Source organism: Eriocheir sinensis, chromosome 13 (assembly GCF_024679095.1).
Source record: "Eriocheir sinensis breed Jianghai 21 chromosome 13, ASM2467909v1, whole genome shotgun sequence".
Taxonomy (NCBI): Eukaryota; Metazoa; Arthropoda; class Malacostraca; order Decapoda; family Varunidae; genus Eriocheir; species Eriocheir sinensis.
The window spans coordinates 15,588,744-15,602,187 of NC_066521.1; the positions used below are offsets into that span (position 1 = coordinate 15,588,744).

Consider the following 13,444-nt stretch of genomic DNA (forward strand, 5'->3'; position numbering starts at 1 on the left):
CCTCTTAAATTCCGCCTCTCTTTCTATCTTCTATCGATATTTCCACGCTGACTGCTCTTCTGAACTTGCTAACTGCATGCCTCCCCCCCTCCCGCGGCCCCGCTGCACTCGACTTTCTACTCATGCTCATCCCTATACTGTCCAAACCCCTTATGCAAGAGTTAACCAGCATCTTCACTCTTTCATCCCTCACGCTGGTAAACTCTGGAACAATCTTCCTTCATCTGTATTTCCTCCTGCCTACGACTTGAACTCTTTCAAGAGGAGGGTATCAGGACACCTCCCGAAACTGACTTATCTTTCGGCCACCTCTTTGGATTCTTTTTAGGAGCAGCGATTAGCGGGCTTTTTTTTTATTAATGTTTACTTTTTTGTGCCCTTGAGCTGTCTCCTTTGCTGTAAAAAAAAAAAAAAAAAAAAAAAAGTTGTAGGTGTTAGACAATGTGGTTCTGCATCTTGTGCATCAGTGTGTCCTTTAATATGGAACCACATTGTCTAGTGCCTACAACTTGATATAAAAAGGTGTTTTTTACATCCCCCCCTCCCTTGTCAATTTATCCAAAACCTGATAGTGCCATCATGTTCTACATATTTTTTTTCTATTGCTTGCAACTAGTTGTTTGCCCACAAAAAATTAGCATGGATTAAAATGTGGGATAAACATCTCAGAGTGTGTGTGTGTGTGTGTGTGTTGTGTGTGTGTGTGTGTGTTGTGTGTGTGTTTTTTTACCTAGTTGTAGTTTTACAGGGCCTGGGCATTATGCTCGTGTGGTCCCGTCTCCGTGTCTGCATTTATCCAACTTATCTTTAAAGCTTTGCACACTCCTCGCTGATACTATATCCTCGCTCAGACTGTTCCAAACCTCTACATTTCTTTATGGAAGCTATACTTCTTTGTGTCTCTCAAGCATCTCCCCTTTCTCAATTTTTTACTGTGTCCTCTTGTATTTCTGCTTATGTTTCCTTCTGTTAGTAGCAGTTCTTCATTATCTACTTCATCTATTTTGTTTAATAATTTATAAATTTGGATTAGGTCTCCCCTTTCTCTTCTTTGTTCCAATGTTGTTAAGTTCATTTCCTTTAATCTTTCCTCGTATATTAATCCCTCCAACTCTGGGACCATTTTTGATGCCATCCTCTGTATTCTTTCTAGTTTCTTTATATGCTTCTTCTTATGGGGGGACCACACTACCTCTGCATATTCTAATTTTGGTCTAATCATGGTAGTGATTAGCCTTCTCATCATGTCCTTGTCCATGTAGCTAAATGCTACTCCAATATTTCTCACCAAGTTATATGTGTCTCTAAAGATCCGATTTATATGACTCTCTGGTTGATTATCATCCCTCATCACTACTCCCAGGTCTCTCTCTTCATGCACTTTTTTTAATGTTTCACCATTTCCCATTTTGTATATCCAGAGTGGTCTTGTTTCACTTTGACCCATTTCCATAACATGACATTTTGTCACATTAAATTCCATCTCCCAATCCATACTCCATTTCCAAATTTTGTATAGGTCTTCTTGCAATATTTCACAATCTTCTTTGTTTCTTATATGTTTTTGTAATTTAGCGTCGTCAGCAAACAGGTTTATGTAGCTATTAACTCCTTCAGCCATGTCATTTACATATACCAGGAAGATTATCGGTGCTAATACTGAACCCTGTGGTACTCCGCTTTCTCCATTTCTCCATTCTGATTTTATGTCCTTGACCACAGTTCTCATCTCCTTCCCATTAGGTAGCTTGCCATCCATTTTTTCATATTTCCTTTCAATCCTCCTTTATTTTCCAGTTTCCATAATAGTCTTGTATGTGGAACTTTGTCAAAGGCCTTTTTCAAATCTAGATAAATACAATCAACCCATCCATCCCTTTCCTGAGTTCTGTCTGTCACTCTTGAGTAAAAACTGAGTAAGTTTGTAACACATGATCGGCCCTTTTGAAATCCATATTGTTTGCTGGTAATTAACTTATGCTCTTCTAGAAATTTAGTCCACTGCTTCTTTATTATTTTCTCACATATTTTGCACAAAACACTTGTCAGGGATATGGGTCTGTAGTTTGAAGGTTCATCTTTCCTTCCACTTTTAGATATGGGGACCACTTCAGCCCTTCTCCACTCATTGGGCACCGTACCTGTTGCTACTGAGCATCTAATGATGTTGTATATTGGAACAATTAATTCATCTCTACATTTTTTTAAAATATACCCAGAAACTCCATCCGGTCCTACTGCTTTTCCCTCTTCTAGTTCTCCCAGTAATTTATGGATCTCTTCTTTGTTTACCATAATCTCTTCCATATGAACTTCTATTTTATTCTCTTGTGGTGCAATAAAGATTGTGTGTGTGTGTGTGTGGGTGGGTGGGTGGGTGGGTGGGTGCATGCGTGCGTGCGTGCGTGTGTGTGTGTGTGTGTGTGTGTGTCAGGGCTGTTTAATAATTATAATCAGGAACCTAATAGCTTACATCAGTGAAACCGTTGCCTGCAACATTATTGATTTGGAGTTTAGGATTGACTATAATTGATGTTATCATTGCTGCCTGCATATTACTAATACTGACAGCTATTTACCATACGTAGGCTATCATATTAGCAAGCTGAGCAAAATAATACTTACCTCAGACTCAAGTGCCTCAACTATAATGAAAAAGCCAAGCAAACGTTTTGTAATATGAGTGACAGAGAATAGTGGAACTTGCGTGGGGAAAACTATTGTTTTCAGATAAGCTGCCTCAAGCTGCTATCCATCTGAATATTGACTATAATAGTAATAATGATAGTCCATTCATCTAAATCAAGTCCCTAGCTCCTAGCTGAGCAGGTAAGATGCTGCTGATCGGTTGTTCGCAGGCACCCTGAGCTGTCTGACGTCTACGTAACCCAACACACAAAGGTTCAGAAAACATTAATATTTCCTAACTTAGCCCATCTATTACAAAAAGATGGATAAATTTTATTTACATCCTGAATTAAGAGATGATTGTACAACTATAACACTATTTTCAAAACTTGGCAGGGTATAAAAATTTCCGTGAATATTTCAGAAAATAGCATTGTGTATACAACTTTTTCCTTACTATTGACATTTGCAGGAAATTTTTAACAGATTTCTTCTCATACATTAAATCCTCTTAAATGCAATGGTACTTTCAGATTTTAGAATGTGTGATATAAGGAGATAAGGATAAAGTATATAAACATTGAATGTTATTTTCTGGCTAACCCACCTTATAACTTTATATTTAAAAGTCATAGGGGTGAGTGAGTTAGAAAATAACAATGTTTATACCATTTTTTTACAAATCCTTCCTTGTCTCCTCTTATATCACACTATCCAAAATTTAAGAGTACCACTGTATTTAGGAGGATTTTATATACATGAACGAATCTTGTAAAAACTTCCTGCAGATATCAAGGGACAAAAAAGTTGGTTACACATTTAATGTTTTCTGACACCCACTATTTTTTTACCCTACCAAATTTTGGAAAAGGGTTATAGCTGTACAATCACTACTTAATACATGATGGAAACAAAATTTACCAATCTTGTTTGACAAATGAGCTGAGTAAGAAAATACGAACATTTACTGCGTCTTCATGAGTGTGTTGGGTTAGAAGCGTCAGGCACCTAGCCCGCAAACAGCTGATCAGCAGCGTCCTTATGAACCTGGCTAGGGATTTTAAATTCCATGTGTAAAATGTAAACTAATGAATAATTAAAAGATATAAAACAGGATTATTTTATATCCTTAGGACAGCTATCTTATTTAGTATGGTAGGTTGAAATACCATACTACAAATCTTACAATACAAGGTGTCCTTCCCTTCCTTCTCCATGGTGCAGTAGTTTATAGTGCCCCTAACTACAAATCTGTGGGCCTGGGTTCGAATCCCAGCCTGGGCAATCAGCATGCAGCCCGCCCAGCTGTTCATCCTTCCTTTTGGAATGGTTGATAAATGGGTATATGGGGAAAGTAAACTGTGCTAATCTGGATGTTACACTGGCCCTGTGTCAGGTTAACGGGTCCTCTCCCAGCACATGTTCAAAGGCCCAATGGGACCGAGATGAGCACCGCTGCCACGCACAGCTAAAGTATATGCTCCCAACATGACTTTTATTTCCCTTCCGCTTGTTGTCAATATCCCAAACCTTTGACACACAGTACTGTGCATCTCGTAGGAAGAGGTCCATGGGAGTGGTTTCTGGGGAACAAGGTGGCCAGGGAACTAACTGGCCATCCCTTCCCTTACACCAGTTTGGAGATGTGTGGCTTGGGAAATCGCAAACACACAATACCCAGTAAGGTGGTGCATCGTAAGTAAATAATTTTCCAGCAGGACTGTTCAGCACCTCACTGGGTACTGTGTGTTTCGAAGTCCCCAAAAACACCTATTTCAAAACTGGTAGAATGGTGAGGGTGGCCCGAGTCCCTGTCCACCTTGTTCCCCATATGTAACCCCATGGACCTCTGTCTGTAGAGATTCTGAATAGTGAGAAAATTCCAATTAAGAAAAGGTTAATTATGATTAAATCTCCAAAATTATATACAGCTAGTTATTTGAAAAATTAGCAATTTATAACATGGGAATCAGGATAGACAGGGAAAACCTAAACAACCTTACAGAGAATGATCGAGGAATTAGAGATATGTCAATAAGCCTGAAGGTGAATATGAAGAAAACAAAGACAATATTTAATAATCATTTGTCACGACAATAAATAATGATCAGGAACAAAGCATTTGAGTAGAGGAATAAACATAGAGAACAAACAATCAGTGCAAATTATCCATGGCCTATCTTCATTCCCATATCATCCCACTAATTTCTTAATCAGTTCTTCAAACAAGCCATGAAACAAATGGGGCTCATATACAAGTGAATTTTAAGGTAAAGTTGGGGCCATACGCTATAGCTGTACGTGGCTTCGGTGCTCATTTCCATCGCACCGGCCCTTTGAACCTGTGATAGGTAAGAACCCATTACCCTGAGACACAGGGCCAATGTAACATCCAGGTTACCACAGTTTACCTTCCCCAGGTACCTATTTATCAACCAGTCTGCAAGGGAGAATGAACAGCTGGGTGAGCTGCATGCCGGCTGCCTGGGCCGAAATTTGAACCCTGACCCATGGATTCGTAGCTAGTCACGCTAACCACATCACCACAGAGGTGCATATTTAGTTATAAGAAAAACAAGACTTTATGAAGTGAAGTCTTTAACTTAGGAATGTTCAATAAAACATGGAAACAACAACAGCCCACCTTCCTACCAGTTACTGTACGTAGTGTGTTGCTGCAACAGGGACCGCTGTTGATCATCTGCAGGTGTTCAGGCTCCCTGATGAGCATCCTGATTTTATACACGAGTCTGGAAAAGGGGTCACAGCATTAAGACTTGTCCACACATGAAACTGTACAGTTGTAAACCACTTTGGCCTATCTCCAAAGATCACTATCTGTTGTGGATGTATGCACAAAGCTCAACATTTTATGAAGCATTACATGTTACATGCTGATTTTACAGATCAGTCAAGGGCAAGGCAATACAATTTTCCTGTAATAAGTTAATTTGTCCGCTACTTCTGCTTGAATACATGACAAAATCAGATACAAGATGTAAAGTTCTTAAGGGGCCATAATTAGACTTTCACAAACCAATAGCCTGTATCTGTGCACCCATATACTACATCAACTATAGTAAGTACAGGATATATTTTTAAACATGCAATGGAAGCCAAGAGCACTGACCTGTAATGAGAGAGAGATCCATTGAAAGATATATTCTATTACAGTTGTGAAAATTAGTTTCTTGGACCAAAGACATCTTGATAATCTATTCTAGATGTAAGTTTCCTAGGCCTAATCACACAAAAATTCAAATGACAACAGTTTTCTTTATAACATTAAACTACAATAGTCACTCACACTATACTCATCACAATATCACCAGGAGCCACCAGTCAAACGGATCAACAGACTCGATGTGTTTTGGAGAGTGAGGGAGCTGGCAGGCCAGGAATGGAATGTGTGAGGAGCGCCAGAGTAGGGAAAAGTGGAGACCTGCTGAGGCCACGCCCTCGAGGGAAGTTCCTGTAAGAGGATGAAGCGTTGGAGATATACATAGACAGTGAAAAGAAATCTTCATTGTTGTATAAAACAATTACTTGTTGAATTTAAAAAAGTAATTCAATTGATTTTAAGGAGTTGCCAAAGTGACTAAGACTGCAAATACAAAAATGTGTTGTTTATTATTAGTCTACTATTATCATTACTATTACAGCAGAAAAATTGTGATAGTTTATCATTATTAATACTCTAAGAAAACTGTAATAGTCTATTGTTATTACTTATTACTATTAAAATATGTCAAGTACACACACATGAATGAAGTCCACATTGTACTAACCTGCTATGAAGTCTGTTAGTACACTACCCACAATTGGTTTACTTTAAGAACTAAACTACTTGGCGAGAAAGACTGTTAGGGAGGAGAAGGATCAGGCCACCAAATATACTGTACTTTATTTGGACGGATTAATCAGGCACCTAGTTTATAATGACTAGAGTTCAAATAAAACATATGTGTATAAATACCTATGACTTTGAATATGTCCTCACACTTGGTCATGCATTGCTATCATTATGGTAAGTGTATATGACGTTATTATGCCTCGTGAAATATCAACTACAAAATGCCTGCCTTTAATGACAATCTGCTGGGGCATTAGTCAATACTTGCTGACACTGAATGTGAAGCAAAATGTTTATGTCAACACCATCTCTCAAAAACTGACAAAACTTTCTCCAGAATGCTATGCAATCTCTCTCTGCCCAACTGTTCCTTAAAAAGTGTATTTCAGTAAGAAAAAACAACAAAATGTTGCAATTAGTTCTGCTACATGTAACATAGCAATTTCTATTATACGAGTATATATATCTGATAAGAGGCAAGGTGGTGAGCGAATCACATCAAAATAGAATTTTCTGCAGCAGCTGACACGTGACTCAAAACAGACGCAACAAAGGTATTGAAATCCCTGCGAACACTCCCGCTGTCCTCCTCCAGCTGAGTGTCAATCACTGGAATCTTGCTGAACGCATTCGCTGAAAATGGAGGATCCGGATGTTACTTGCTCATGGTGAGCAGAATTAGTGTATGGTCAGAATGAGCATTATCAACAAGGATATATATTCTCTTATTTTCAGCAAACAATTTTTATATGGCAATGCAAGCTTACTACTGATAGCACAGTGAAAAGTGCATGGGTACTAATACATATGACATTGCAACAGTGAGAGGTGGTGCAATATTACAATTAAGGTGCCCTGTCTGGACTGTTGCTCAAGCTCAGGGAATATATACATTAAAATAAAAGCTTCTGAAGGCCTTTTATCCCTGCTACATAACCCTACAGTAGGATCTTGCCAATAATGCCTAATTGGCACCTGAAAACACCTTTAATAATGAAAATGCTATTTGTATGACATTAAATTCATGTATAAAAAGTTTATTGGTGATGCCAGCCCAATTCTTTCACCCATTTTTCCATTTGAGGCCTTCCTTTCACTACTACTATTAGCTTTGTGAATCCAAATAAGCTGCACGTCAGACACCTATATCATCAAGCTACCCAAGATGCACTCAGATGCTTCCTTCCAGCAAGCCCATTATAACACTGATTAAATGAAGTCTGGCTTATCTGAATGCCTTTCATGAGTTTTGCCCTATCTCAATACCATCAATACAATGCATTGCCTGTGATGAACTGCTCTGTGCCTCAGTATTAACCTGTCCTTAGATGCCTTGAATCCAGGGCCCCTCTTCCCCTCCCTTGCTGGGTGATAAGCGTAGGTGGTCGTTTCACCCTGTAGAGACCATGTATATTTCTCAGCCTTTTTGACTGTCTTTGCTATTTAAATATTATAGAAACCATCAGTGGGGCCGGGCCATGGTACCGAGCTATGTCGTTTGTCTTCTCAACATTGTCATGCCTCCTCATTATGTCTAACTTCATCTCAAGAATAAGACTCTTTCTGGTAGATTTAGCAACTTGTTTGTTGGGGCATGTAGCACTGTACTTAGGTGGCAAGATGACAAAATAACCGTTCCATACACACAAAATAACTGTTGCCAAATAAATGTGTCAGCACAAGACTGTGCTGTTGAGGAAGGTAAGATGGAAGGAAACGGCGTGTGTTTTCTCCATTAGTGGCACTGCGGTGGAGGAGGGAGGAGGGGGAGAAGTGAAGCATCAAAAAAGGAAGGGAGGGTGGTTGGAGGGAATCAGCTGAGAGAATGCTTGGTTGAAATTTGCTCACAGAGAAAAGTTGATTAGAGCGATGGATATTAAAATGTGATCTTCATCAAAGCCAACTTTTGTTGCATTACGATTTGTAAGTGGGGGTCACCTGCATTTGTTTGCTGTACATACTTGGGTAAGTGTATGTTTCTCACTATTCAAAAGCTGACACAAGGATACAATAAGAAAACTGTGAGATTAAATTATAGAAACCACAGAAGAGGAATAAGAAGGCTATGAAGAAAGGACTGAGCAAAGCAAAGAATGACAGACTCTTATCACTGCCACTCATTACATGCAGAATATTTACAGTAGCTATCAGGTGGAAAGACAAACATACAAGCAGATGGGAAACTGTTGAAGCTACACATTCAGTCCATGCAAACCTAACACTTACAAAGCTTTGCTCCTTTGCCCTGAAGCCCTGGCTTGTAGTGGCAGAAAACAACACACTGAGCCTCCCTCACTCCATGCTGTGCAGCAAACTGGTTGTACAGGGAGTCTAACATCCGCGCCTGGTCCTCTCGCCCGGGATTGTACACAAACACGACCCCATTGCTACCCCTCTGGATGGTTGGCCAGCAACTCTCAAATCTGAAAAGGACAAAAATTAGTATATCACAAAACACTCAATGAAAATTATAAATATATTTTTCATCTGCATATGGAAACCTTATATATTTTTTTTTTCATACTGATTTTTGAGTACCAACATTTTTTTATTACATTAAAGGGAACAGCTCAAGGGCAAAAACAAAATATCCTTCTAAGCACTGCTCCTATAAAACAAATAGAACTGAGCAGCCTAAAGTAGTCCCATTGTTATGTAATCACACCCACCTTCTGTCCCCACTCACATCCCACAGCTCCACCTCAACTTTGGTGGTCATGTTGTTGACATTCAAGTTGGGGATCTCAAACTCAACAATGCGACACCCTTTGGTGGGACGGTAACTTCCACCTCCAACCTCACCCGCCTCACTCAGAAAGTTGGTCAGTGTTGTCTTGCCGCACTGAAGAAAGAAGGAGCAGTGACTTATCAACACTTAATTAGTAACCTATCACCTTCCAGTCTGTTTGATATAGATAAAATATTTTGATATTCACTGAGCTGCTGCTTCATATGTGACCACTCCCCAAAAATAACATCATATATTCCATAAATCTAACAACATAAGCTACATGTGGGAAGTCAGAGCACAGAAGCAATTACTGGTTATTAAAAGAAATAAAACACCGGCCCACCCTCACCTGCATCTCTCTGTAAAAAAAATAAAAAAAAATAAATAAATAAATAAATAGGTATATAATTACAGTATATAAAAATAATTGTTGTCGAAAAATAAAACTCACCAGGATTAGAAGCAATGAGTTTTAGATCCACCAAGAATTTACAATGTCAACTCGAGGGGTTCTGGTGGGGGAGCATATTTAAATTATTCCAACCAAACTTTACGACCTATAGCTAACTGAGGGGGGCTTTGCCCAACGACCCCCCTCCTAACTAGGGGGGCTATGCCCCCCCTGGACCCCCCTTCCCCCCACATAACGATCTTGGGGGACCCGTGAGAATTTGGGGGGGTCTGGTGGGGGGGCGGTGGCTGAGTCGACAGAGTGACAGCGGCGCGTTCAGGAGGACGTGAGTTCAATCCCTGCCCGGTGCCACCAAGCTGGGATTTTTCAGCCGTCGCCGAGTGGCTTAAAACTACCCACATGCTGTCCAAAAGACCACCTATCAACCTGGACTTTAGATTTTAGGATTAAAGATGAGCTCAGGGAGGGCAGCATGAGCCAATGCAAGATGGCGCCACTATAAACACTCGCCTATGCCAGAACAGGCTGAGCCAACCATCAGGCCCCACTGGGAAGAAGCCTTGGGCCGATCATCAGGCAGCACTGGAAAGAAGCCTACCGGCGCAATAGGCCGCAACGTAAAAAAAAAAAAAAAAATTAAATAAATAAATAAAAATATTCGAACCAAACTTTACTGAAAGGGGCTTCGCCCCCCTCGACCCCCCTCCTGACCAAGGGGGGCTTGGCCCCCCCTTGACCCCCCCTCCCCCAACATAACGATCTTGGGAGACCCGTGAGAATTCGGGGGGTTCTGGTGGGGGAGCATATTTAAATTATTCCAACCGAACTTTACGACCTAGCTAACTGAGGGGGGCTTCACCCCCCTCGGCCCCCCTCCTAACCAAGGGGGGCTCCGCCCACCCTGGACCCCCCCCTCCCCCATCATTATAACGATCTTGGGGGACCCGTGAGAATTCGGGGGGTTCTGGTGGGGGAGCATATTTAAATTATTCCAACCGAACTTGACGACCTAGCTATCTGAGGGGGGCTTTGCCCCCACACGGCCCCCCTCCTAACCAAGGGGGGCTTTGCCCCTCCTGGACACCCCCTTCCCCTATCATTATAACGATCTTGGGGGACCCGTGAGAATTCAAGGGTGGGGGAGCATATTTAAATTATTCCAACCAGGGGTGTGGAGGTCGGGAGTCGGAGAGGTCGAGGAGGAGAGGAGGAGGCGGCTACTGAGTGGGAGGTTGGAGTCGAGTCGGGAATTGGTCGGGCCAAGTCGCGAGTCGTCGGAGTCGCGAAGAGTCCCGATCGGGAAAAAAAAAAATATGCTACTCCGACCTTTTTTTTTTTTTTTTTTTAAAGATAGATTCTTCATGATTTCTTATTGAACAAATTGGGAGATTGATGCGTTTGGATATATCAATCAAACAGTATATTTTATATTTTTTTTTTTTTTTTTTTTTTTTTTTTGTCTTTGTATTTTACCTAGGGGAGGACCTACCACATGGGAGGACACATGCCACAACAACACCAACAGGTACAACAGATGCATGCATTTATGTATTTTTTTATTTTATGGTGTTTGCATGAGCTAATGTGTATATTTAATTCTATCATGGAGGATTAAGGATATATATAGATATATATATATTTATATATATATATATATATATATATATATATATATATATATATATATATATATATATATATATATATATATATATATATAATAAAAAAAAAAAAAAAAAAAAAAAAACGGAGTCGGTTTCAACCTTCAAATTTCAAATTCGTCGTGTCGGTTGATACATTTAATTGTTAGTTGAGTCGAGTCAGTCGGATTCCAACTGAACTTGATGACCTAACTAACTGAGGTCGCCCCCTTCGACCCCCTCCTAACCAAGGCCCTGGAACCCCACCCCCTTTAAACGATGTATAATCCCTTACCTTTACTGGACAGAATATATATTGCAGCCGCCGGCCAGTTTTCTGAATCTTTTTTATAGGAGCAGTGATTAGCGGTATTTTTTAAATGATTGTTACCCTTTTTTTTGCCTCTGAGCTGTTTCCTTTGCTATAAAAAAAGAAATGGCAATGCTGCTCGCCTCCCCATGGCCGCAGGTATTTTTGCTAAATGTAGCGGATCGTTGGCAACACTGCTCACTTTCTTAAGCTCGCTTCCACAGCGGATCGTTGGCAACACTGCTCACCAATAGAGGCTCGTTGGCAACACTGCTTACCTTACAATGGCTGCCAAAACAAATGTAGGCTATTTTCAGGGTGTTGGCCCTGAGGGAGTAAGCCGTTACAAAGGCTGTAGTTGGATCTGAAAGGGACAACTACCTCCCGAACCAAGACCAAGACCAAGACCTTTTCACTGGTGTTCTAATGTGATTCTGCTGATTTCTCGACCTTATTTGAAATGCACATTAGTCGATTTCATGCTCCCCTACCCAAAAACCCTGTGTTCCCACAGGTCCCCAAGATCATTTAAGGCAGGGGATAGGCATAACTTGAAAAGAGGCATAACTCGAAAAGTAGACATTTGCGACGGAAATGAGGTACAAAATCGTGCAATTCACTACATCAATCACCAGAAAAACATGAACCACGTGAGAAAATCGTTGGTTGGGTGGAACCGTAAATTGTCCGTTTTACCCAGAAGAGGTAAATGCAAAAAGAAAAACCAAAGTAAGCTGAAGTAAAGAAAGCAAAGGATAAGAAAATAAAAATAGTGAAGTCAGTGGAAGAAAAGTGTACAGAAAAACAGAGCTCAGTGCAGGGTAAAGCACATGTGTACGGTGAAGTAACTAAGAGAGCGGAGTGAAGTATCGAAGAGTGAGGAAGAACCAGGAGGACCTAAGAAGCGACACAACGCTCAAAAGAATAAGGAGTGCGCGCTGCCTCACCTCGGGCGGCCCCACCACCAGGATCTTGACCTTGTTGTGCATGGCCGCGGCGCCGCGCAACCTGCAGGGCCTGACTCCTCGGCGGGCGGCCTGCTCCGGCCTGCACCGCTGCCCAACACACGGCGGCCCGGTGCAGTGTTCCTACTCCTGCCAGGTAACCAGTCTTCCTCGTTAAGTGTGTGGTCACTGAGCACTTATAACTGCCACTTATTAACTCTGCTTGAGTATTAAGGCGCTGACAACCTTCTCGTCTTCTTCTGGAGTGTTTGAGGAGCGGACCAGCGCGGCACCACGGCCCGGGAGGACACGACACCAGGCGGCTGTTTGTTTACAGAATGGCGGCAGGAATGTGTAGCGGAGGGACTACGGACTGCAACCATTACATCATATATATATATATATATATATATATATATATATATATATATATATATATATATATATATATATATTTTTTATTTTACGTCGCGGCCTATTGCGCCGGTAGGCTTCTTCCCGGCGGGGCCTGATGGTCGGCCCAGCCCGTTCTGGCGCAGGCGAGTGTTTATAGTGGCGCCATTTTGCATTGGCTCATGCTGCCCCCCCCCCCCTCCGAGCTCATCTTTAATCCTAGAATCTAGAGTCCGGGTTGATAGGTGGTCTTCTGGACAGCATGTAGGTAGTTTATATATATATATATATATATATATATATATATATATATATATATATATATATATATATATATATATATATATATATATATATATATATATATATATATATATATATATATATATATATATATATATATATATATATATATATATATATATATATATATATATTCCTATGCTTCGTTTTCATTATTATGAAACATCAGTATCTCTTCATATATCTTTTCTACAAACTTCAACAGTCATGGAAACGCTTTGAAAATCGAA

At 40.6% G+C, this 13,444-nt stretch overlaps 1 protein-coding gene across 1 annotated transcript; it reads right to left on the bottom strand.

The window, feature by feature from the left end:
- Positions 1 to 6,517: 6,517 nt before the first annotated feature.
- LOC126998067 (intraflagellar transport protein 22 homolog) lies at positions 6,518 to 12,873 on the bottom strand. Its single transcript, XM_050859447.1, has 4 exons — positions 12,522 to 12,873; positions 9,151 to 9,323; positions 8,708 to 8,904; positions 6,518 to 7,114 (listed from the first exon to the last, which is right to left on the bottom strand). The coding sequence occupies exons 1-4, from the start codon at positions 12,561 to 12,563 to the stop codon at positions 6,975 to 6,977; spliced, it is 552 nt and encodes a 183-aa protein (XP_050715404.1). The 5' UTR covers positions 12,564 to 12,873; the 3' UTR covers positions 6,518 to 6,974.
- Between the last annotated feature and the right edge of the window lie 571 nt (positions 12,874 to 13,444).

Bases quoted from the DNA above. Each gene is read 5' to 3' on its own strand.
- LOC126998067 (XM_050859447.1), bottom strand. From the start codon at position 12,563: ATGCACAACAAGGTCAAGATCCTGGTGGTGGGGCCGCCCGAG. The intron at 8,905-9,150 runs GTGGGTGTGATT...TGTCCTTTTCAG, and splicing joins GATGTGAGTGGGGACAGAAG to ATTTGAGAGTTGCTGGCCAA. The intron at 7,115-8,707 runs GTAAGTGTTAGG...CTCCATTTTCAG, and splicing joins GGGCAAAGGAGCAAAGCTTT to CGAATGCGTTCAGCAAGATT.